This window comes from Rhinichthys klamathensis, unplaced genomic scaffold (assembly GCF_029890125.1).
Source record: "Rhinichthys klamathensis goyatoka isolate OS25496 unplaced genomic scaffold, OSU_Roscu_1.1 h1tg000177l_1, whole genome shotgun sequence".
NCBI lineage: Eukaryota > Metazoa > Chordata > Actinopteri > Cypriniformes > Leuciscidae > Rhinichthys > Rhinichthys klamathensis.
Genome location: NW_026606706.1, coordinates 1,409,662 through 1,436,124, shown reverse-complemented (window position 1 = coordinate 1,436,124; position 26,463 = coordinate 1,409,662). Strand labels below are relative to the sequence as shown.

Sequence of the window (26,463 nt, the reverse complement as noted above, 5' to 3'; positions counted from 1 at the left end):
TCGGAGCGCTCCGCGTTCCTCGACGCGCCCATCTCCCCAGCTGGCCTCTTTGGATCATCCGTCAAAGATTACGTGGATAGATTCGCTGAGGTTCAGAAGACGTCACAGGCTATGAAGCACTTCTTACCAAAGCGCTCTAGCTTCGCAGCAGGTTGCCCAAAACAGCCGTCTGCTCGAAGCTCCCAGCCACAGCCTCTGCCCGCCGCCGCTTCACAGCGCCGTCAAGCCCGGGACCAGAGACCACGCTCTCGCTCTGCCGGCCGCCGCCCCCCTCCGCTTGGGCCCCGGCAAAAGATTGAGATAAAGCCCGAGGCCTCAAAGTCTTCCTAGCCCTCCTAGGAAAACGACGGTGTTTAAGTCTCGCTGCGGCCAGACTTCCACCGAAACTTTTCGCTCGTTCAGTTCCAGAAAATACGACTGTTCTAGTGTATTTTGCAGTAAACAAGCCGGTACCACGGCCCGCTTGCCTGCACACAAATCCCGTTTTCACGGCGACCCAGATAAATCACATAAAGAGTGTAATTTCTGGTATTCCGGCCACGGCCGATGGTGTTATGAGTGTAATAAAAATGCCCACGACCCAGTGTTCATTCCTACACACAAGCACAGCCCACCACAGTACAGGGCTCGCACAAATAAAATAGACTCATGTCGATTGTGCATTAAATGTAGTGAATGTGCCCACAACCCAGTGCCCACAAACACTACACACTGCATGTCCCACAGTTTCTGTAAAATGAAACCAACACACATAAAGTCAGCTCAGGCCGACAGTGTTTTCAGTGCAGTAAATGTGCCCGCTGTCCCGCGCCAACATTCACTCACAGACATGTTAAGCCCCACAGGGTTTGCCCCGCTCGCTCTCTCTCAGCAAAATGCCATAAGGGAGTCGAGCACGGCCAGGCTGCCTGCCTCAAACGCTGCAAGCACAGCATTTAGAACCTCTCGTAAGAGAACGTACTCGGTTACTAACGTAACCTCGGTTCTCTCTAGAAGAGGGAACGAGTACTGCGTATCTTTGCCGTGCCTGCAACACGCTCTGGTTCGCTTCGGCGATGAAAAACCAGATTATATCAGCTCATCGAGCTGTATTCATAGGCCCAGGCCACGCCCGTCTCGGCAGGACGTGACGTAGTGGGTGCGAAGCGCCCCCCATTGGATCTGACGTCACCAAGGGCCTCTCTCGATAGGCTGCTGCAGTTGCCGCAGGACAGCCAATAGGCACGCGAGCCGGCTTGCCTATGTCTGCATGCTGCTGCAACGCGTTTTACATTCATTCAAAATTAAGGATAATTTTTGGCTTCAATATCTCGTAGAAAAGAGGTTTTCCCCTAGCGTAAGATATTATGCAGTACTCGTTCCCTCTTCTAGAGAGAACCGAGGTTAGTAACCGAGTACGTTTTTTTTTTGCTGAAGACTTCTATCAAAGATGTGAAAGTATGGAAAGAGACATTGAGTTAAAAAAATTACAGTATATTTCATTGTACAATGTCAGAGCATTTATTTATTTAATAAAAAAAAAGATTTCTCATTATATGACCCTGCATTTTGTTTGCATTAAATTCTAAGTCAAACTAAATTACACAGCTACAAACACATATCCGGACACACACACACCTATACACACACTCTGTAACTCAGAAGCACTGCTTGTCAACACACACTTCTCTACATTGATGTGTGTCTCCATTAAAAGTGCATTAGTGTTTGTTTTGTCCAAGGGCTTTGAGTTTAATAGCTGCTGATAAGATTTGTTGAAATTTGACCTTTTCAGTGTAATGACCTCACACCTCCTACCGGGTTACCATGGTTACAGTGTGCTTGGGGCGGCAACCTGCAATGCACTTGTCTTTCGTAAAATGCATAAACAAATTAACCCCAAAAAATATCTATAAGCTCTCTTTCTGCCCTATTAACCGTATAGCAAAGACTATTTTTACACACTCACTATTTTCAGACGCCCGCATATGTCAGCAGAGTCTTGTTTTATCACCCTATAAACCTAAAAAGAATACTAAAATATCTGCTCTCTCCTGTCGGTGTGTTGCTGAAAACTATTGTTTATGGTTTAATCAGCTCAAAGACAGTCTCAGAGGAAAGAAACACAACAACAACTCTATTTCCTGTTGTTAACTGGGTTCTTAATAAAAAAAGCCAACACAGGCAGCCTCCTTCTTAGGCAGCATCCTAACTGGACTGGAATCTCATAAGTGACAACTAGTGGCAATTAATTGGTTTCTAGGGGATCAATGTTTGGCTAGTTAATTTAGGCTGTTATTCATTGCTGGTAAATGCTGGTAATCTCAACAATATGCTGACAAAAACAGTTTTTTCTCCATTGTCACTCATTCTAAAGTAGCTGTGCATACTGACAAAATCATACTGACTAACATATAAATCATCAAAATTTCATTACCGATGTGAAAAGGCAGTAAGAAGAAATTTTAAGATTCAAACTAGCATACAAGGGCTGTTTACACCCAGGGCGATAACTATAACAATGACTATAACTATAACGTGTGAATACTTGTTCTAATACTGTGAAAATAGGGAAGTCCACACCCAAACGAAGAAAAATATTGTTGGAATCACTTTCAGAAATATTTTTCTAGCTGATGAATGATTAAAACAGCCAAATAGGATTCATCCGACTTTTTAACGACATAACTGCAGCAAGCACTTGATAAACAGAGCATTATTGTCTGTTGCTATGGACACTAATATAGTTATCATTATAGTTCCCTTTCGAGGGAACTCGCGATGCGTCACTTGACGCTTTGGGAACGCCCCCAGCGTGCATGCGTCTGAGCATCAATGTCAACTAGTCCAATGGAAAGAATGAGCGTCACGGGCGGGTGACGTCATGACCAGGAAGGGATAAAGGCTCACCCGGTGAAACGCGGCATTAGCTTCTGTGTCTCAGCAAGCGATTTGTGTCATTTTGTCTCTGTCTATTTACTGTTGTCTGTTGCGGAAAAGGATGGAAACTAAACAAGTGTACAAACAGTGTGCTTCTCCCTGCCCGCGTTATTTAACGGGTGGGGACACACACGAGCTTTGTGTCGTTTGTTTGGGAGTGGAGCATGCGGTCTCAGCCTTCGAGGGGGCTGAGTGCCAGCATTGTGAGATGTTACCGCTTCGCATGCTCCGCTCTCGCCTGTCACTCTTTGATAAAGAGAGTGGGCAGGCTCGCGATCCACAGGGATCAGGACCCGCGTCTGCTGAGGCAGCGCGGAGAATGCATTCCTGGGGATCGCAAAAGGATCTTTCGGAGGGGTTGGAGACGGGTCCGAGGGCTCTTTCTCCTTCCTTACCCGAGAGATCCAGTGCTCTCTCCCCGGTGTCGGAAGCACGCTCTGCGGTTTCTTCTGCCCGGGGAGAGAGCCCTCCATTACTTTATTGCTCTTCCTCCGAGGAGGTTGATGCGATGAGTGTGGAGAGTGTAAGCACACACATGGGGGAAAGAGATTCACAATTTATTTCCCCAGCATATGATGAGCTGGTGGATGTTATGTCGCGGGCTGTAGAGAAATTAAATATTGAATGGCCATCTGAGAAGAAGGGCGCTCGTCCTAAAAGCAAATTAGATGAGCGCTTTTTATCTTCCACCACATTATCTCCACCACGAGGGCTTCCATTTTTTCCCGATTTGCACAATGAAATTTCTAAATCGTGGAATAAACCATATTCATCACGTCTTTTCAGCCCTCATGTTAACACTTATTCGAGAATAAGAGGGCTGAAAGAGTATGGTTATGAGGCGATGCCCCAGGCGGAAGAGAATTTAGCCAGTTATCTTTCCCCTGGTCCCGCATCGTCTCTGAAAGCCTCGGCTTTGCCCACTAGACCGCTTAAAGCCACTTCGGTGTTAGTGGGCAAAGCTTATACGGCAGCAGGTCAAGCTGGAGCATGTCTGCATACTATGGCTGTGCTCCAGGCTTATCAAGCTGACCTGCTGGGGGATCTGGATAGTAGTGAGGGAGTCAGTCATGACGATATTCGTGAACTTCGTCGGGCTACCGATCTTTCTCTCAGGGCTACTAAGGAGACCGCCAGAGCAATTGGGCGGTCTATGGCAGCCTTGGTAGCTACTGAGAGACATTTATGGTTAAATCTGTCTGAGATTAAAGAAAAAGATCGAGCTTTTTTATTAGATGCTCCGCTTGAACCTTCTGGTCTCTTCGGCGACGCAGTCCACGCGGTCGTCCAGAGATTTCAGGAGTCAAAGAAACAAGCGGACGTTTTTAAAAAGTTTATCCCTCGCCGGGTCCAGCCCCCTGGGACTGCTGGGCGTGAGCAGCCCCAGCCGTCGAGCTCATCATATCGTGTGCATCAGAAAGAGAGTGTTGCGTCTCGTGCACCTCCACGTAGAGACTGGAGACGGACGCAACCCTCTCAACCGAAGTCTTCTAAGTCGAAGCCGGATCTGAGGACCGTTCTTCAGGCGAAGAAGACTTTGGTTCAAAAAAAAAAAAAGGTCCTGATGTTAATGCATCAGGCCTGTGAGGACAGCCCCGACCGAAGTGGAGCGGTGTACACCTCATTATACGGTGCCCGTTCCATTTCGGGGTCCTCACGAGACCGTTCTGCCAACCCTGCCACCCTTGGTGCTTCAGGGCGCAGCGGTCTCCAGCGAGTCGCTGATGCTATGCTGCGGCACAGCATCAGTTTCGCGCCCTCTGAGGGGGGCCTTAGAGCGGCCAGTTCAGGTAGTTCCTGCCATTATGTTTCAGGCTCCGGAATTGGCTGTCTCGATAACACCAGAGACCAGCCTCGAGAGGCTGGTTCCCTTAGTAAATTTTCTGGCAGCGTGGAAGCTTCTGCCGAATATTTCTCATTGGGTCCTGCAGATTGTAGAGAAAGGATACAGAATCCAGTTTGGTTCTCGTCCTCCTCGTTACAACGGGGTGCTGCCCACAGTGGTGCATCCCGAGCAGGCTCTGGTAATGGAGCAAGAGGTAAAGGCCCTGTTAGCAAAGGAAGCTATAGAACAGGTGTACTCACCCGACAGAGAGTCGGGTTTTTACAGCCGTTATTTCATTGTTCCAAAAAAGGATGGGGGGTTGTGTCCCATTTTAGATCTTCGTCTGTTGAATCGTTCAGTACAGAAACTCAAGTTCAAGATGCTGACACTCAAACAGATCGTGACTCAAATCAGGTCCGAGGACTGGTTTGTCACGATAGATCTGAAGGACGCCTACTTCCATATCTCCATCCTCCCTCAGCACAGGAAGTTCCTAAGGTTTTCTTTCGGGGGCAAAGAATACCAATATCGGGTTCTTCCTTTCGGTCTAGCTTTATCACCCCGCACGTTCACGAAATGCGTGGATGCAGCTCTAGCCCCTCTCAGGCTTCAGGGCATACGTATTCTGAACTACATCGACGACTGGCTGATTCTGGCGGAATCAGAGCAGTTGGCGGTTCGGCACCGAGGTGTCGTTCTCGCCCATATGCAGATGTTGGGGTTGAGGCTCAACGCCAAGAAGAGTGTTCTTTCTCCAGTACAGAGAACCACTTTCCTTGGTGTGGTATGGGATTCAGTGACGATTGGGCGCCACTCTATTGCCCGTTCGTGTAGCTGCTATCCTGACAGCCACCAAAGAGCTAAAGCTAGGCCAGTCACGCACTGTGAAACAGTTCGAGAGACTGTTGGGTCTCTTGGCGGCAGCGTCCAACGTGATTCCTTTTGGCCTGCTGTACATGAGACCTTTACAGTGGTGGCTAAGGACCAGAGGGTTCTCCCCGAGGGGAAACCCACTTCGTATGATCAAGGTCACGCGGCGGTGCCTTCGTGCCTTAATTATATGGAGGAAACATTGGTTCTTAACCCAGGGTCCGGTATTGGGAGCTCTTTGCCATCGTGTTACGATCTCGACAGATGCTTCCCTCACCGGCTGGGGAGCGGTAATGGAAGGCCGCTCGGTTCAGGGTCTGTGGAAAAGTCATCATCTTTCGTGGCACATCAATTGCCTGGAGATGATGGCTATCTTCAATGCGTTGAGACAGTTTCTCCCAGACCTGAGGGGCCATCATGTGCTTGTACGAACAGACAACACATCAGTGGTCTCTTATCTGAACCGTCAGGGGGGTCTGCGGTCGCGTCCGCTCTGCAAACTGGCGCACCAGATCCTCCTGTGGTCTCTGGGGAAGGTACTCTCCCTGAGGGCAGTGTATATTCCTGGGGACCAGAATGTGGGGGCAGACATCCTGTCGAGGCAGGAGCTGAGGCCAGGGGACTGGAGACTCCACCCCGAGGCGGTGGAGAAAATTTGGGAGTTTTACGGCCAAGCAGAGGTGGATCTGTTTGCGTCTCAGCACACGACGCACTGTCCACTTTGGTTCTCCCTTACTCACCCAGCCCCCCTGGGGCTGGATGCTATGGTGCAGACGTGGCCGAGGCTACGTCTGTACGCATTTCCCCCTGTTGCTCTGCTCCCAGGAGTTCTGGAACGAGTCCGCCAGTACGGAATAAGCCTACTGCTTGTAGCACCACGCTGGCCGAGTCGGATCTGGTTTGCGGACCTGATCCATCTCTTAGACGGTCCTCCCTTGGAGATCCCGATCAGGAGAGACCTTCTGTCTCAGGCCGGGGGCACAATATTTCACCCTCGACCAGAGATTTGGAACCTGTGGGTTTGGCCTCTGAGGGGGCCCAACTCATAGAGAGTGGTCTCTCAGCTGAGGCTGCTGAGACCATCCTAAGCTCCAGAGCTCCAGCTACTAGGAAACTATATGCGCTGAAATGGAAAGTTTTTTCTGTATGGTGTCACCGACATCAGTGGGATCCGGTTAACTGTTCTGTGAACACAGTACTCGAGTTCTTGCAGGAGCGCTTTACGTCAGGTTTATGTCCTTCCACACTTAAGGTTTACGTGGCGGCCATTGCGGCTTACCACGCCCTGGTTGGGGGTACATCGTTGGGTCGAGACCCCCTGATTACACGTTTCCTTCGTGGCACATTGAGGCTGAGGCCTGCAACTCGCACTAGGGTGCCAGCTTGGGATTTGGCAATAGTACTAGAAGGCCTGTCTAGGGCTCCATTCGAGCCCTTAGATTCGGTTTCAGAGAAATTTCTTACCCTTAAGACTATCTTTCTGCTAGCTATTTCGTCCCTTAAGAGAGTTGGAGACCTTCAGGCCCTTTCGGTTTCCCCCACTTGCCTTGAGTTTGCACCGGGGATGGTCAAGGCATTCTTATATCCAAAACAGGGGTACGTCCCTAAGGTGCCGACCTTGATTCCGAGGCCTATCGTGCTGCAGGCTTTCTGTCCTCCTCCTTTTACATCTGCGGACCAGGAAAGGCTGAACCTCTTGTGTCCAGTGCGAGCACTGGATACTTATGTTCATCGGACATCTTCTATGAGGAAGTCCGACCAGTTATTTATTTGCTTTGGATCACCTAAGAAGGGTCTTCCTGCTTCTAAACAGACGGTTAGCAAGTGGATAGTCGAGGCTATTTCACTTGCATACGAGTACTCTGACCATCCGTGTCCCTTGGTGGTCAGAGCTCACTCAACGAGGGGTATGGCGGCCTCTAAAGCCTTGTTATTTGGGGTTTCCCTCCAAGACGTTTGTGATGCGGCAGGCTGGTCCTCACCGCTCACATTCGTCAGGTTTTACAGTTTGGACCTGGATGCTGCCCCAGGTTCTCAGGTGCTTAGTGCTTAGTTCCAACAGACTGACACTCAGGTACTTGGAATTCTGGCGTTTTGGGTATTCTCGTTCCCAAAGCGTCAAGTGACGCATCGCGAGTTCCCTCGAAAGGGAACGTCTCAGGTTACTACTGTAACCATAGTTCCCTGAGAAAGGGAACGAGACGATGCGTCACCCTGCCATACTTCCTGCTTCCCTGTGATCGGCTTGCTTCGACTTTTTGAAGCTAATGCCGCGTTTCACCGGGTGAGCCTTTATCCCTTCCTGGTCATGACGTCACCCGCCCGTGACGCTCATTCTTTCCATTGGACTAGTTGACATTGATGCTCAGACGCATGCACGCTGGGGGTGTTCCCAAAGCGTCAAGTGACGCATCGTCTCGTTCCCTTTCTCAGGGAACTATGGTTACAGTAGTAACCTGAGACGTTATATTTATAGTTATCGCTCTTGTTGTGAACGGGCATACCAATACAAATAAAAAAACGGTATTTCAAATTAGATTGGACTTTTTTTTTTTTACCAATACCTTTAAGTATTGAATGCAATGCATATTTATTTAAAAGGATAGTTCACTTAAAATTATTATTCTGTCATCATTTACTCAACCTCATGTCGCTCTAAGGGCACGTTTACACGACAATGACGTACTAAAAACGAATTTTTTTTCTTTGCATTTACTAAAAACGCTGCATTATGCATGCCAGGCCAGTCAAGTCACCTTTATTTATATAGCGCTTTTAACAATACAGATTGTATCAAATTAACAATGATAACACAAACAGGAAAATAATGCAACAAAGTTTGTTTCGGCTATACAGCAGATCTAGATGAAAATAGTGTCATAGTCCAGCTTAAGTAAGTTCAGTGATGGTTCATTTTTGTTGTAAAAAAGTTATTTAGTTTTTCTATACAGCCACTCTGGAGAAAACATTGATGTCATCATCCAGCTCAGTTCAGTTCTTAAATAATGGTGTCAATGCAGGCAGATCAATAATATTGTTGAATATTAAGTGTCCACAACTAAGCAAGCCAAAAGCCAAAGGCGACAGTGGCAAGGAACCAAAACTCCATCAGGTGACAGAATGGAGAAAAAAACCCTTGGGAGAAACCAGGCTCAGTGTTCTCCTCTGGTCAACGAAACGAACAGTGTATGATTCTGATTCAGGTAGCATTACGGGTCAGAAGTCAGATTGGATCGGAACATTCAGAATATTTATCCAGATCCATCAAGCTGAAAATCGGAGTCATCACGCCGGTATGGCCGGCATGGTCAGTAGTTGGCGATGTCACTTTGTAAGGAAACACTACTCACGTAAGACTGAACACGTAATACGCATGTGCATGACATCTCTGTTTTCCCAAATTCACATTTTTGTGGTTTACACGGAGACAATAACAGAATCGTTTTTAAAAACTTGAACTTTGAATCTCATTTTCTAAGTTTGTGTTTTCAGGCCGCCAAAATGCCATTGTCAAGTAAAAGTTTTCCGTTTTTAGTTGAAAACAATGTTGTGTAAACGGCCCCTTAATCTGCATGATGTTTAGTTCATCTTTTTCTCTCTTTTTTTGTTTTCTGTACACTCACACATATACAATGAGAGAGACATTTTGTGATGCAAAAGTGAATATGATGAGTATATTATTTGCTTTGACCTCAAGTCAGTTGGAACCTGAGCAAATGAGGACCCTGGAGAGTTGCCTGACTGTTTAATATGTGTGACAGTGGCCTGCGGCATTATAGGAGAGTGCCGGAGTGTCAGTGTTTGATTGATGGATGACAGAACGTCTCACTGTCCTCTGCCGTCGCTTACTTATTTCACTTCCAGTTTTACTGTCCCTGAGAAGATTCAAATACAGACACACAACCCTAACACACACACACACACAATACACGCAGACAGCAATACACACAAGCTAATTTTCTCAGCATGACGCTTTTCTTGAAGGCTTTGAGAGACAATCAAAAAACATCAAAGGAGGAAGTTAAGCATGTTCCCAGAACCGGCTAATGTCCGAAAGGCAGAGTGTGTGCGTGTGTCTCCCTGTGGATTTGCATATTTAAGCGTATGAGTGTTCACGCATACACATGTGCGCACGTTTCACTCTCTCACCTCAGAACGCAGGAGTACAGACCGGCGTCCTGCAGCTCAGCAGGCCGAAACCAGATGGCGTCTTCCTCTTTGCTCATGCGTACCCCGTCAAAGGAGATGGGCTCCTCAAAATCGCCATGTCCCAACCCAGAACTCCGGTACCACATCAGACTAAGTCCAATGCTTTGTGCCTGGGTGTAGTTGGCTCTGATATAACCATAAAACAGAGCACACTTTATCCGCACCGGCTCTCCGTGTAACACCCGGTACTTCAGATAGTCCACGGACCAATCAGTGCAGCCGTCCACTGCAGAAAGACAGGAGGACAGAAATATAAGTCTCCGCCCCTTTAGAATTTTGCAAAGTTTCTTTATTAAAGTGCCCCTATTATGGTTTTTTGAATATTCCCTTTGATGCAGTGTGTAATATAGCTGTTTGTGAATGTAAACGTTCTGCAAAGTTGTAAAGTTGAAAGTGTAACCTTTATGAGTCATTTTTCGTTCGAATCCTACTGCTTTACGGTTCTACGTCACTAGAAGATATATTTGCATAATGCCCGTCTATGTTGTACTTTGTCCGCCCGCGAACAATTTAAAGGATGTTAAAGGACAATTTAAACAACTTTAAATTGTTTAAATTTAAAGTTCACCTTTAAATTTAAAATTTAAAGGTGAACTTTAAATTGAAACAATTTAAAGTTCACATTCAAATGAATATTAGCCCATGATTTACTCACCCTCAAGTCATCCTGTATATGACTTTCTTCTTTCAGACGAATAAAATCGGAGTTATATTAAAAAATATCCTGGCTCTTCCAAGTTTTATACAGATTGAAAGCTCAAAAACGTGGATCCATCCGTCATAAACGAACTCCAAACAGCTCCAGGGGGTTAATAAAGGCCTTCTGAAGCAAACCGATGAGTTTGTGTAAGAAAAATATTCATATTTAACACGTTACAAAGTAAAATTCTAGCTTCCGGCCAAACGCAGTCTACTTGCCCCTAATGCGCAACTTACGAAATTTATGACGTCAGAAGTAGTGTAGTGCATCATGGCGTAGCGTAAATATCAGCAGTAGGCTACGTTCCATTACTCGCATAAGTTACGCTTTACACTTAAGTGGAATCCATATGTTCGTTTGGCCGGAAGCTAGTTATTTTACTTTATAGTTTTAAGTTTTAAATTAAATATTATTATTTTTGTTACACAAACTCATCGTTTTGATTCAGAAGGCCGTTATTAACCCACAGGAGCCGTTTGGAGTTCTTATATAATGGATGGATGCACGTTTTTGAGCTTCAATCTGTTGGTTGGAATCCACTGCCATTATAAAACTTGGAAGAGCCAGGATATTTTTAATATAACTGTTTGTATTCGTCTGAAAGAAGAAGTCATATACACCTAGGATGGCTTGAGGGTGAGTAAATCATGGGCTAATTTTCATCTGAAAGTGAACTACTCCTTTAATCAGCCCACAACATGTTGTTGTACTGACGAATGCTTCTCAAATCTCGAAGTTCAAAGCGGGATTCACAAAACGCTTGCCCTTGAAAGATGGGTCAGTACCCAGTATATTTGGACCAGCTTGCTCCTCAGAATCACAACCTGTAAGTATGAATAATTATTGATGTATATATTTTCTGCCAGGTGTTCAAAATAATTGTTTTGTGTTTCCAGCTAACTCAAGTTATTACTGTCTTACTGAAATACTTCTGCTAATCAGCTGTGGGCCACTATTACCCAAAACTGTGTCTATTAATGCAGACTGTCTGTCGTTCTTACTACTTTGAGAAAAGATAAAGGATGGAGCAAGATTTGCTTTTACAAACGTTTATGTTACATCAGTCATTCACGTTATTGTTGGGCGAACATATGCACTTTTATTGATACAGTTAATACAGTTCCCGCATGTGCACCGCAATAAATTAGAAATATACACATCGGTTTGTTGATGGACATACTCTGTTAATGCTGATGGTGAGGAATTACAGTTGAAACATCTCATAATGCACCTCAAACAGAGTAGCGTATCACACTGAGAAACGTCCTGCTCGAGTCGTCCTTGCGATGGAGGTTTGGGTTGAATAACTAGTTCTTCTAATGTTTCTTTACAGTTTAATCGCTGAGCTGTAGGAAGCCTCCGGATAGTGCTGACGTTCAGTTATGGTAATGAGCGTGTGGATTCTGACAGGCGCTGTACGCAGGAGACCAATCACAACAGACTGGGCCGTCTGGCCAATCAGAGCAGAGTAAGCTCTTGGAAAGAAGGGATTTAGAGAGACTAATGGTGCGTTCTATTATTGTCAACGAACCGACTCGGCCCTCGGATATGACGTCACTTCCACACTTCAAGCGTTCTGGTATGTTTTGCGTGTCCAAGTCGGAGAAAAAACATGGACGCCACACGGAAAGCTGTTGCAATGGTAGCACTGGCCGAATACCAGGCGCTTATCAAAACGCAGCTATTTTAACTTCTAAAATGTTCACTTTATTTCATGTTTTAGTTTATCTTCTGTTAGCCACGTTAGTAACACCCGTTTGAAACAAGGCTTCATTCAATATTGCACTCATAACAAGACCGATTCCTATACCCACAGGCAGTGACACGGACGCAGTAAGATATTGCAGTAATACGAGTGATTAAAATCATCATTTAAACAACCAAAGCGGTCCAAAAACAATTAAAAACAATTCTTACAAGTCACACAGGGCAAAGCCATCTTGGATTCCGTATCGGAATTCTTGCTCGGTGTCCTCGCGGTTGTCCGACTTCCAAGCTGGGAAATCCGAGGAAAGGGGGCGCGTTGGTGCTTGTTGCTAGGCAACGTCTGTCTTTCTAGTCGGAACTCCGACACGGATAAATAATAGAACGCACCATGATTCATCCGACGAGTCGTTTGAGAATCATTGAACAATGTGGTGATGTGCAATGTATATTATGAGAAAATGAAAGTGTTTTTTGACTTTTGATGCATGTAAACCTGTTGTAGGAGACTTCCAAAACAAAATTAGGAACCTTTAAAAATAGCATAATAGGGGCACTTTAAACACCATTTGATGTCACTGGCCATCCAGCAAAACATAAGACATGCAATGTAAGTAAAACATGACAGAATTGTCTTTATCAGGTGGAATATCTCTTTAAGTTACATTATATTTCATTGAGCTAAATTATTTAATCCATAAACACACATAGGATCCTGTAGGTTAAAAAAAAAAAACATTAAATTTTGCAGATAAAGCTTTAGATACAAACACACACACACACACACACACACACACACACACACACACACACACACGCCACTGTCCAATCTTTGAGCTATTGAAATGCAGATTTTTCGACAGAAAATCTTATAATTATCGAGATGTTAAGTCAATATGAGTCGGAGTTTATTTTAAAGCTTGGATGCTATAGAGAAGTTAACTCGTGCAACTAATTATACTCTAATTATGTTTCATTGTTGTAATTAAATGCTGTGTTTTATAATGTTTGCATATGCAAGTGTGTGTGTGTGTGTGTGTGTGTGTGTGTTGGAGGATCGCTGTGCGCGTGTGTGTGTACACACAGGAGATGGCATGAGCTTGTAATAAAAGCAGTTAATTGCTTTTTTTAAACTCTGGAGATGAAGAAAATAGAGCTATTAAAATCTGATAAGACAGTCAAATAATCTACTGTAGCGTTAATATTCAAGATCTAAACGCCCCACATTTTACATAATGTGATTTTGCAAGTGCCCCTAACAAGACCAACATTTTTATTTATGTGCATTACATCATTTGAGATGGCACTGGTGGCCTTGAACAATGATGATTGATCTGCATCTGTCTGATTTTCTTTCCAAGTAAAAAACAAATAAGCCCAAATTGTGACAAATACTACTGCTATAGCAATTCAAAAGCAATACACTTTATATATTGGGTATACGAGTATTAAATCTTTCAAGCCCTATATTGATGTCGAGATTAATTCATAATTGAACAGTAAAAACACGCAGGAAAATCACTAAACCGTAAAAAGGTTTCCTATTTCCATTTCTATTTAACCAGACCCTATATGTTCTGGGTTTTTTTTTGTATTATGTTAAAATTAGCCAAGTGAATACTAGAAATATACTTCACAATTCACAGGATTTAGCATTAGGAGAGGATAAATGAGTCTTGAAAATAATCTCACAATGCAAAAAATCTTAATTCTCTTAAAATGGGCTATATTTTCTTTATGCATAATACATCATCTTTTTTTTTTTACTTTTGACTATGGGGTGAAATTTATCCAGGATATTTTTGAGTGGTCATGAGAATCAGCAAACAAAAGGCAAACATCACAGGCTCTTCATAAACACACACACAAATGTTATTTTACTTGTTGTGAGAGCATTAAAAACACAAAGGTGTATTATAGAGCCTTACATCCCCAAAATTATAATATTTTTCAAGAAAAGAAAAGCACTTGTCATTGAGCAAAGTCCTCTGTGTTCCTGCTTGACTGCATTGCCCTTGACCAAATTCACAAATGGCTAAATCCGTCTCTGTAATAACTTCCCAATTGTGTTCAAATTAAGTGAAACCCATTACAGAACATTTCCTCCCGATGCGGAGGACAGAACTTCCACTCATTATTTCGCTTTCCGTCGATGCTGAAAGTTATGAAAATAAACAGCATAGACTGTGCGGAAATGCATAGTGACACACTGTTCATGTACAAAATGCACCCCTCAAGACGTTTTCCTTCATGCCGAACTTGGGTGCTCGTCACTTATGAAAATGCTGAGGCAATAGATGGCAGTTTGCTGAATCTTTTAAATGAATAAGATAGCGAATAAAAATTATTTGATGACATGCGCATTCTGCCAAATCAATTACATTTATAATGACAATTACATCACCCTTCTCTCCCACAACACTCCTTCTTCCTCCATCTCTCACTGTTTTGTCTTACATCTGTCTTGCATCAGTATGCTGTAACTGTACTGTCTGATATGACTCCACTAAACACGGTTAACCTCTTCAGGTGTCATCATACCCTGCTCTCCATTAATCCCTTTTTTCCAGTTCAGCCACTCTCCATGGTGCTGAAGTCCAGCTGTTTCATTTTATTTTCATGTTCTACTGATATCAACTTTACTTTTTTATGTTTGGGGTCACAGAGACTTGAATTATGTTTGTGTAAAATAATAATAGCAATTTTGATATTAACATCTTATTTTACTTGAAATTGTTTAAATCAGTTCATCTGACCTTAAAGGCAAAGTTCACCCAAAAATGACAATTCTGTCATTACTTACACACCCTCATGTTGTTCTAAATCTGAATGAATTTCTTTCTTCTGCTGAATACAAAGGAATATATTTTGAAGAACATGGGCCTGTTTATGGAGGACCAACTCTACCATATTTAAAAATAAATACAGAAATAAATAAATGCTCAATAAATAAATAAGCATACAATTAATTGCCCCAAAAAATACAATAAACAAATAAATGTAGGTAGAAATTAAATTATACAGTGAGACATAAATGTATACGTATATCTCTTTTAATTAGCTTCTTTATTTATTCACCTTTGTAATAATTACCTTATTTATTTATTGTCCGTTATAATCTTCAACTTTATTTATTAATTACTTATTTTTTGAAGTATTTATTTATGTGCATGTTATAATATTTTTGTCTGTTTTATTCTTCCTTTGTATTTTTTTACCCTATTTATTTTTTCAATGCTATTTATTTCTGCATGTCGTTTCTACATTTCTGTATGCATTTCTGCCTCATTATGCAAATGAGGAGGGGCTGTGTCTTAAGGGGCCAACTTCTGCCCATAGAGAGCCTAAGCCCCTCCCCTCCACTTCCGGCTCATGGGACCTTATTTCGGAAAAAATATGTATGGTAGTCAATGGCGAGAGACAACTTATCTTTTTATTCCGTCTGAACTGTGCCCTTAATTACACATAATGATGTTTGTCAATTTAAAAGATAATTATGAAAGTCAAGAAAGTCGCAGTTTGTCATAAAACAGAAGAGTGACATTTAGTTTTATGTGAAAATCGCTCAATGAACTACATCTCCCAGGAAGCGAAACAACGAGCGAGATCCGCTGCTCGTGTGTGTGCAGTCTGGTACAAAACACTCAGGCATGACGGCGTAACGTTACGATTATAACGTAAAACTATAGACGAAATGACAGACGTTAGCTTCAGTAAAGTTAGCTTCATTCATTGAGAGAAAATGTGCGCCTTTTGGGTTTGTAGTCTTATTAATTACGTATTTTCACAGTCTTATACCTCAACAGTTTTACATCAAACTGCGACTTTCTTGACTTTAAAATGTATCTTTTAAATCAGGGGTCTCAAACTCAAATTAACTGGGGGCCGCTAGAGGTAGAGTCTGGGTCAGGCTGGGCCGCATCAAGTATTCCACAAAAAAATAGTATTCAAGTATTCCAAAAAAGGAGCACAACTGATCCAATCTTCTCAATATTTATTAACGTTTCTTCTGAACAGTTCCTCTGAATTTGAACATTCCTTTCTGTACATGATTGGTTCTTCATGAGCTGTCCTTCTGACAGTTGAAGTTCATTTTACAAACTTTCTTTGTCTATAACACATATTTGTGATATTTATATTTGCTTATGTCCTTTTTATTTTCTTTATACAACACATTAATGATATTGAATGTTTTTTTTGGAAGGCACATTTCCTTTTATTATACTTAGAAAAACAATTATTGCTTTTGAAATACAAATATTTGCAGTCATGTCTGCCCGTCTTATTGAATTCTTTGTATAGTGTCTCAAATTACTGACTGCACAAATCAAAGCAAACCTTCTTATGAACCTGTTGGACACATATTACAAGCTCAAAGTGATTATTCTCACATTGTTTTAGAGCAGGGTTGTCGGTACACGATCCGTTCCACCTGCACGATCCGTTCTACGCATGCGTAGTAGACGCAGTAGAAAACGCACATGCGCAAATTATAATTCTGTTTTGCGATGCTGATTTTGATTTACGACACTGCACGATCTGTTCCACGCATGCGCATATTTGTACCGCGAAACTTTCATTCACTCACAGCAAAAGAAAATGGAGTTCAGTGGAAGAAATGAGCGAAATGAGAAGTTTGCCCTTTACGCTGCCGTTAGACAATATTTGGTTGACGGGTTGGTGGATGCAGCGTTGAAGAAGAAGGTCTCACGAATGGCTGCAAATTTTGTTATAAGAGGTACGTGAGTGCATAGACATCATTATTGATAGACGCCCTATCAACCGCTAAGTTACTGCCAGTGTCCCATCTTAGACCGGTCACCCGCTGTAATCTGTTTGGCAGGTGCAATGAGCTGTCAGCGCATTAAATTAATTATACCTCACTGAATATCAAACTGATTTTCGCGCGGTTTTTTTTGCTGCAAATGTCATTCATGTAGCTATGATACAGGACACATGGTTCGGCGTATTTTAATATTCACAGTAGGCTTACAGTAATATAATATTCTGATATAAGATATACAGTGACCAGACACAATATATGATGTATGTGATGTAGGATATAAGGTATTTTATAAATCACACACTATAAATATGATAAAGAAGCAGAAACAGATAGTTGCAGTAAAGTAAGATATTTAAATAAGTTGACACAAACAAACACGAACAGACACTCTCTCACACACAAACTCACACACAAACAAACAAACCGGAACAGACACAAACATACTCCCTCTCACACACAAACACACTCTCTCACACACACAAACTCACTCTCTCACACAAACACAGACACTCTCTCACTCATACAAACAAACACGAACAGACACAAACAGACCATTCAAGTTGAATTATGATTTGTGACACACACACTCACACACAAACAAACACGAACAGACACTCTCTCACACACAAACTCACTCACTCACACACAAACAAACAGGAACAGATACAAACAGACACCCTCTCACACACAAACACACTCTCTCTCACACACAAACTCACTCGCACACTCTCTCACACAAACAGACACTCTCTCACACACAAACACACACTCTCTCACTCACACACAAACAAACAGGAACCGACACCCTCTCACAAACAAACAGACACACACACTCTCTCTCTCTCTCTCTCTCTCTCTCTCTCTCTCTCTCTCTCTCTCTCTCTCTCTCTCTCTCTCTCTCTCTCTCTCTCTCTCTCTCTCTCACACAAACACGAACAGACACACACACACACACACACTCTCTCTCTCTCTCTCTCTCTCTCTCTCTCTCTCTCTCTCTCTCTCTCTCTCTCTCTCTCTCTCTCTCTCTCTCTCTCTCTCAAAAAGCAAGACTATGTAAACAAAAACACAGCCACTGTACAAAAGTGGCAATTATAGAATAACGGACACAGCAATGCATCATGTTCTATAAGATCATCATGTTTTTAGCATAATCCAGGGGATTAAAACGTACAAAATATATTTCAGGCCTAGTGAAGTTGGTAACTAACTAATAATAGTAGTAATTGTGTAAAGTTGCATAAAATGGTAATACTCACTAATGCAAGAAAAAACTACCTCAAAAAACTGTTATCTGTGCTGTTGTCCAGTAACTCCAGTTGGAAACTTCACCCCAAAATGGCGGGCTACCGAAACGCCACCTAGTGGCTGTTACCAAAAAAAGCATCAGAGTTTCGCCTCTTGTTCTTCTATACTCTGGTATTTGAAAATAATATTTCGCATTGTTTTAGTTAACACGTGTGAGCATGTCAGTAACGTTCCATCTAGTCAGACATAGTAACCGCCAACATTTTTCACCACACGTGTTTGCATCCCTGAACAGACACATGTGCACATACGTGCTGTATTGTAATACCAAACAAAGCAGCAAAATCATTACGTTACAAACATTGTTTGTCTATCACAGAAAGTAAATTATTCTACATTGGCCCCAGTGCACAATTCATGAGGCTGGTTGTGCTGTCTGATGAGCAGAGGCGGGCTGTCCTGGAGGAGTGCCACAACAACCCTGGAACAGGGAACCATGGGGGCGTGAGGGCGACCATGGACAGGGTTGCTGTGGGGTACTACTGGGATAACATAAAGGCAGATGTGGCAGATTGGGTACTTTTTTGGAACTTTAATGGAATTTGACACTATGGCTCTCAGGCAATGAATTGATTTAGTGGCTTTGTTTGACTTCAGATAATTATTTTGTCTAAATAATATAATTATTTTGTCTAAATAATAAATGTATCCATCAGGTCAAAAGCTGTCACAGATGCCAAAAGAACGACCCCATAAAGACTGTGTCTCCTGCCCTTCACCCTATTAAGGTAGAGCTTACCTTGGTGTACCACTTAAAGCAACAAGTTAGGTGATGTGGTAATATTACATATCTCCACAGGTGAAAGAGCCGTGGGAGGTGGTCGGTATGGACCTCATTGGTCCACTGAAAAAAACCATGAAAGACCATCAATACGTCCTCACGGTGACAGACCTGTTCACCAAGTGGGTTATCGCTGAGCCTTTGAAGTGTGGCTCTAGCACTGAGGTGGCTGAGGCACTTGTGTCAAAGCTCTACACATTTGGTATGGTCCGGAAAATCATCACTGACAGGGGCCGTGCATTTGTTAACGAGGTATGTGTCCTTATTACCCTCTCCCTTCACACAGGGCATATGGCATCATCACAATTCATTGGTCATTTCTGAGACCAATAAATATTGAAAATAACCATGTGTGTCTGATGTACAGCTTAATGCACACATATTTGCGGCGTTGAACATCAAGCATGCCATCACAAGTGCATACCATCCCCAGTCAAACGGCCAAGTAAGTGTGCCCTCATGACATCCCGCAAAACAGTAAAGTCCATTTTAGCCAATGTACACTAAAGTGCATGTAACAATTCCTTTCTATGTTGAAGGATGAGAGAACTAATCAAAATATAAAGAGGACTCTCAGAAAATATGTTAATCAGCACCATGATGATTGGGACATCCACTTACAGGCCATAGTTTATGGAATAAACACTGCAAAACAGGTTATTATTCAAAATGACTAGATAACATATGTTGCATACATGTTTTAAGAGTTTTATTTTGTGATTTGATGCAAAACATTTTGTTTCAAATTAGAGATCCACCAAGTACAGCCCGTACTTTTTAATGTACAATAGGCACCCCCGTCTACCACAGGCATTAAATGTCTGTGAGACAGACGCTGCCTTTGAATTGGCGGACCCAGAGGAGGAGCTGGAGCTAAAACTAGCTGGAGTCAAGGCCCTCAATGAAACGGTTTGTTCAGAGTTGTGTGAATGGCATGTTCAATTTGAATAAGAATGTTCGCATAGTAATATATTCTTATCTTTAAGGTACGGAAAAACATTGAAAAGGCACAGGGGAAACAAAAAAAGGCTTTTGAGGCAAAGAAAAGGAAAGGGGTTCGCCAGTGCTCAGTTAAGGCAGGGGACGAGGTCCTAATTGGGGAGCCCAAAAAGAAGGTGAAGAAGGGAAATTGTTTACAGGATCTCCACCAAGGGCCATTCACCCTCACATCCCTGACAGAGAAGGGTGTGGCAAGTGTGGCTATGTTAGGAAAAATACAGAAAATGAATGTTGCACAGCTAAGGCCCTACTTTCGGCCACAAGGTATTGTAATAATCCTACTTGGTGACATAGCAAATATAAACATGACACTTGGCAATGCTGATTACTATTTACTTTCCTGTTGTGTAGATCATAGCCATGAATCGGAGGGCAGCCAAAACAATGCAGAAGACATTGGACTGGTGGACCACCAGTATGCCAATAAAGGTCCACTGTGGCACAAGAGGTTGTGTCCTCAACAAGAACAAGTGGTGAGTGCCAAACTAAACTGGATAGTTCACATGCACAGCTTGTTGGTGTGCTTTAAATAATAAATGCATGATTGCTTATTCCTAACAGGGATATTTTTTATTTCTAGCTGACCTATGTGCTGGATAGAACACGTCCAGCAAAAGAAATTGTTGTTCTGGATGGCCCAGTTTGTCTTCAAAGGGAAGACTTTTGGAGCCTGGGGCTAGATGAACAGGTGGAGAGCAGTGTAAGTGGATATTGCTGTAAAGAGTTTGGATGGTTCTAATGCCTTTATTGTAATTATGCAAAACATTCTGTGCTTTCAGATTGGGAATGCGTGCTTCAGGCTGGTAGAGGAGGCAGGCAGGAGACATGTATGTATTTGTATTTACCTTGATGACTTACACATAAGTTTGTGCAAAAGTGAGTGCACCTCTCACATTTTTACTACTCACTTTTGTGAGATGTATGTATATGAAATGCAGACATACAATTTTATTCAGGGAATGGATGTCCACATTGCTGACCTATTTGAAGTCCCTAAATGGAAACTAAGCGAACCTAGTTTGCCGGTAAGTTGTATAATGTGTTGATAAGTCCCGCAGATACACCTCTTTAAGTGAAGATTATGTCCAAGGAGATCTGAACATAGTTTTTTTTTCATAGGACAATGTGGAATCTAAAGATATCATCATTTTGCCAGCATGGTCTAGGGGGTCACAAACAGCAAGCCACTACATGCTTTGTGTACAGTTACATTGTTTTTTAGTTTTTCCTCTATTTTTAAACCAGTTGGTGCCCCTATAGCTGACATTAATAGGGTATGTTCTTCACAGGTGTTATTAGTTGCTAAGAAGGAGGCTATTTTTCTGGACTCATTATGTCCAAATGGGTTTGGAGATGAGAAATACCGAACCATATTTAGGTTTGAAATGCATAAGCAGAGGACATTAGCAAGGTTTGACCTGTGACCGATTAAGGCTAACAAAGAACATAAAGTGCATGTAGTTACGTGCTACTATGGGAATTAAAGTTAATACATGATAGGGGGTGTTTTCTACTTTTTTTTTCATCCAGTTAAGCCTGAACAGCACTCTGAAAATCTTCAATCTGATGACATTGTGTAACAGCCTTAACAAATACAGATCAAACTGAGTGAAATGGACTGATATCCTGTTCAGGCAAAGCCTTGTTCTCTGGCTTTAGGTTTGATTAAAAGCCTTGTTCTCTGGCTTTAGGATTGAGTAAAAGCCTTGTTCTCTGGCTTTAGGATTGAGTAAAAACCTTGTTCTCTGGCTTTAGGTTTGATTAAAAGCCTTGTTCTTTGGCTTTAGGATTGAGTAAAAGCCTTGTTCTCTGGCTTTAGGTTTGATTAAAAGCCTTGTTCTTTGGCTTTAGGATTGAGTAAAAGCCTTGTTCTCTGGCTTTAGGATTGAGTAAAAGCCTTGTTCTCTGGCTTTAGGATTGAGTAAAAACCTTGTTCTCTGGCTTTAGGATTGAGTAAAAGCCTTGTTCTCTGGCTTTAGGATTGAGTAAAAGCCTTGTTCTCTGGCTTTAGGATTGAGTAAAAACCTTGTTCTCTGGCTTTAGGATTGAGTAAAAGCCTTGTTCTCTGGCTTTAGGATTAAGGAAAAAACCTTGTTCTATGGATTCAGTTTTGCATAATGTTTTTCCAGACAACTTGCAGGAGCAGTGGCTAATGGACCGTGGGTGGAGAAGACGGGCAAAGATTTTGATGTAACTTTACTTACTATGTAAATTTGCCATTTCATTTTGCTCAGCGGACACTATATATGGTTGTCAACATTACATCTGAGTAACTGTATATTACTTTTCAGCCATTTCCAGTTCAGTCAGATGGACAGAGCTGTGGGATATTCATGCTTATGGTAAACTTATACAATTTCTACTCAATTTTTCCTGTTTGTCCTAAATCTCCATAGTAATTATTTTTCTCTTTAACAGTATGCCCTCTGCATCTGTACTGGTGCCATGTTTCACTTTTTGGATGTAAGTTGTAATTCATGGAATGTATATGTATCAAAGAATGTTAAAAAACAAACAATGCAAGACTCCAATATTACATGTGTATTACAGACTGACATACCATCTATTCGGAAGTGGTGGTGTCTCCAGATTCTGGAGAAATTCTCGATCGCAAGGTAGGGCATATATTTCAAGCAGTAAAACATTGGTCTGCTTTACAATTATGCTACATTAAAAGTACCATACTTTTGAATAGGCATGGGCAGAACTTCGGGCAGCGCTTTGCCTTCTGGACAGAGGAGGCAGAACAGCTGATGGCAGGCACCCTACCACCTATTTATAGGATTTCTCGACCCCAAATAGTCAAGGTATGGCCAAACTAACCAGACAACCATTTTCACGTACGCATTCTAAATGTTAAATTAACACCGGTAACACCGACTACCGTAGCAAGCCAAGTTACTACCCGAACCCCGAAGTTCCGTAGTGCCAGTAAAAGCGATACAGACCCCGTCAGGCAATGGCAGAAGTGCCTTTCACCCTGTTATGACTTGATGAACCACTGATAAGATTTTGGAAACATTATTTTAAGGTAAAAATGTTACATAGTGTTGCTTTAAGTATTGTGTTTACATGAGGTAAAATATAATTGCAATATTGCTAAAATCCCATTATAATCGCATTATGAGGGTGCATGTAAACGTTGTCAATCTTTCACCCTTAGTTACATTGCAGCCATCTCCAAGAGACATTTGTTCATTTTTTTGCTGAAAAGATGTCTTTAGGCCCCGTTTGAAAGACCAAAACATTTTATGTTGTAGTCTTAATTTATGGTATTTTACTTTATCATAGGAGGAACAGGTAGAAGTGGAGGAGCTGCCCCTCACATTGAAACATATGTACCAGGCAGAATACATCGTGAGGAACAGTATTGGGCTTTTCACTGGCCAGGTGCAAGAACCATCATACATGTTGATGGATCATGATGACCAAATGAAAGCGTGGAGGGTGCTGATGGAGTCGAGGAAGTGCTATGCCATGGAGCCTTTCACGTTCATTTTTGAAAACATTCAGGACATGGAAACCTTCATGATTATTTGCAAAGACACCCTCAACCTGAGAGTAAATGCTGGAGTTGGGGTGCACAGTCACCCCTATACATTTTGTTAGTGTGTGTGTGTGTGTGTGTGTGTGTGTGTGTGTGTGTGTGTTACAGCGGAAAGAGTGTTCGTTTAAATGAACAGAGCTGTTACAGCGGAAAGAGTGTTCGTCTGAAGTGGACTGAGAGCTGTTACAGCGGAAAGAGTGTTCGTCTGAAGTGACTGAGCTGTTACAGCGGAAAGAGTGTTCGTCTGTAGTGGACTGAGAGCTGTTACAGCGGAAAGAGTGTTCGTCTGAAGTGGACTGAGAGCTGTTACAGCGGAAAGAGTGTTCGTCTGAAGTGGACTGAGAGCTGTTACAGCGGAAAGAGTGTTCGTCTGAAGTGGACTGAGAGCTGTTACAGCGGAAAGAGTGTTCGTCTGAAGTGGACTGAGAGCTGTTACAGCGGAAAGAGTGTTCGTCTGAAGTGGACTGAGAGCTGTTACAGCGGAAAGAGTGTTCGTCTGAAGTGGACTGAGCTGTTACAGCGGAAAGAGTGTTCGTCTGAAGTGACTGAGCTGTTACAGCGGAAAGAGTGTTCGTCTGAAGTGGACTGAGAGCTGTTACAGCGGAAAGAGTGTTCGTCTGAAGTGGACTGAGAGCTGTTACAGCGGAAAGAGTGTTCGTCTGAAGTGGACTGAGCTGTTACAGCGGAAAGAGTGTTCGTCTGAAGTGGACTGAGCTGTTACAGCGGAAAGAGTGTTCGTCTGAAGTGGACTGAGCTGTTACAGCGGAAAGAGTGTTCGTCTGAAGTGGACTGAGAGCTGTTACAGCGGAAAGAGTGTTCGTCTGAAGTGGACTGAGCTGTTACAGCGGAAAGAGTGTTCGTCTGAAGTGGACTGAGCTGTTACAGCGGAAAGAGTGTTCGTCTGTAGTGACTGAGAGCTGTTACAGCGGAAAGAGTGTTCGTCTGAAGTGACTGAGAGCTGTTACAGCGGAAAGAGTGTTCGTCTGAAGTGGACTGAGAGCTGTTACAGCGGAAAGAGTGTTCGTCTGAAGTGGACTGAGCTGTTACAGCGGAAAGAGTGTTCGTCTGAAGTGGACTGAGAGCTGTTACAGCGGAAAGAGTGTTCGTCTGAAGTGGACTGAGAGCTGTTACAGCGGAAAGAGTGTTCGTCTGAAGTGGACTGAGAGCTGTTACAGCGGAAAGAGTGTTCGTCTGAAGTGGACTGAGCTGTTACAGCGGAAAGAGTGTTCGTCTGAAGTGACTGAGCTGTTACAGCGGAAAGAGTGTTCGTCTGAAGTGGACTGAGCTGTTACAGCGGAAAGAGTGTTCGTCTGAAGTGACTGAGCTGTTACAGCGGAAAGAGTGTTCGTCTGAAGTGACTGAGAGCTGTTACAGCGGAAAGAGTGTTCGTCTGAAGTGGACTGAGAGCTGTTACAGCGGAAAGAGTGTTCGTCTGAAGTGGACTGAGAGCTGTTACAGCGGAAAGAGTGTTCGTCTGAAGTGGACTGAGCTGTTACAGCGGAAAGAGTGTTCGTCTGAAGTGGACTGAGCTGTTACAGCGGAAAGAGTGTTCGTCTGAAGTGACTGAGCTGTTACAGCGGAAAGAGTGTTCGTCTGAAGTGGACTGAGAGCTGTTACAGCGGAAAGAGTGTTCGTCTGAAGTGACTGAGCTGTTACAGCGGAAAGAGTGTTCGTCTGAAGTGGACTGAGAGCTGTTAAAGTGTGTGTGTGTGTGTGTGTGTGTGTGTGTGTGTGTGTGTGTGTGTGTGTGTGTGTGTGTGTGTTTTTATAAAGATAAATAAAGATACTCAAAAAGTGTACTTTACTACTGTCCACCACTGGTCCCATGTCACTTCTGTGTGTACACATGCTTCTTTCAAGTCATTTCCATTGTCAGTTTGAAATACTCTATAACGTTTCCCCAGACTTGTTTGTAGTTCTTTTTTCACGTAAGTGCAGATAGTCTAGGCAGAAATGCATATTATGTTCCTTTATTGTCTTTGTAAACAACATTAAAGAGATTATTTTCCGCATTTAGATTATATAGATATATATTAGCCTATATAGACCCATACTAATACAAAATTACTCAACTTAAAAGGTAACTAATAGCCGATTATAAATTAATAATTTATTTAATTTAATAATTAAATTTTAATCAAAAAAAATGACACCAAACCATCTGACAATACTGACCTCAGACCAAAACACGGCAAGTTAAGTCAGTTAAGCCTAATACCATACAGCAATGAATCGCAAAGGAGAGTGGGGGAAATTGATCATGTATGTTCATAACTCACAGTCACAACTCCTTTATTATTTTGGATTGGCAACCACGTAAACACATCGTAATGCAGCGTAAGCTACATTTAAAAACATCAAAATAGACCCGCTGTGAAATGTTAAACAAAATACAACTAAAGTTACACAAACATTGAATGTCTATGTTACACAAATACCGGTATGCCGCAAGTTGTGCCGCCTGGCCGTAAAGTGTTTCATCCACGCATGCGTGGTACCGATAGTGTAGGAAAACCGTGACGTCTTCTACTACGTAATTACGCGCATGCGTAGAACGGATCGTGCAGATGGAACGGATCGTGTACCGACAAGGGTCTCTCTCCAACACGTCGCTCGCGAGCTACCAGTAGCTCGTGGCCTGATTGGTGGTAGCTCGCCAAGGGGCCGTTCACATATCGCGCTCACATATTTTGCGCGCTCAAGTTCGTAATTTCAAATGTAGGCGCGCGGCAAGCGCGCTCATAATTGAAGCGACGCGCTCATTTTTTCCAGGCGCAGTATGTTTGTACTTCGCGGTTGTCTATGACAACTATTG

The 26,463-nt window shown here is 42.8% G+C and overlaps 2 protein-coding genes across 6 annotated transcripts in view; one reads left to right on the top strand and one right to left on the bottom strand.

Annotated features, from left to right (window-relative positions):
* il1rapl1a (interleukin 1 receptor accessory protein-like 1a) overlaps positions 1 to 26,463 on the bottom strand; it is a 121,222-nt gene that overhangs the window by 37,112 nt on the left and 57,647 nt on the right. For both annotated transcript variants that reach the window (XM_056260696.1, XM_056260697.1), the window contains exon 3: positions 9,764 to 10,049. In XM_056260696.1, the coding sequence (XP_056116671.1) occupies positions 9,764 to 10,049 (286 nt within the window). The remainder of the gene's footprint in view (positions 1 to 9,763; positions 10,050 to 26,463) is intronic.
* LOC130094443 (uncharacterized) lies at positions 20,700 to 23,715 on the top strand. Of its 4 annotated transcripts, XM_056260734.1 has the most exons (9): positions 20,706 to 20,801; positions 20,881 to 20,928; positions 21,058 to 21,126; positions 22,231 to 22,291; positions 22,393 to 22,443; positions 22,520 to 22,564; positions 22,652 to 22,716; positions 22,797 to 22,908; positions 23,393 to 23,715. In XM_056260734.1, the coding sequence occupies exons 5-9, from the start codon at positions 22,435 to 22,437 to the stop codon at positions 23,708 to 23,710; spliced, it is 549 nt and encodes a 182-aa protein (XP_056116709.1). In that variant the 5' UTR covers positions 20,706 to 20,801; positions 20,881 to 20,928; positions 21,058 to 21,126; positions 22,231 to 22,291; positions 22,393 to 22,434; the 3' UTR covers positions 23,711 to 23,715. The 4 variants fall into 4 exon arrangements, with proteins under 4 accessions (XP_056116708.1, XP_056116709.1, XP_056116710.1 ...); XM_056260735.1 differs by lacking the exon at positions 21,058 to 21,126; XM_056260736.1 differs by lacking the exon at positions 20,706 to 20,801 and having other exon boundaries at positions 20,812 to 20,928.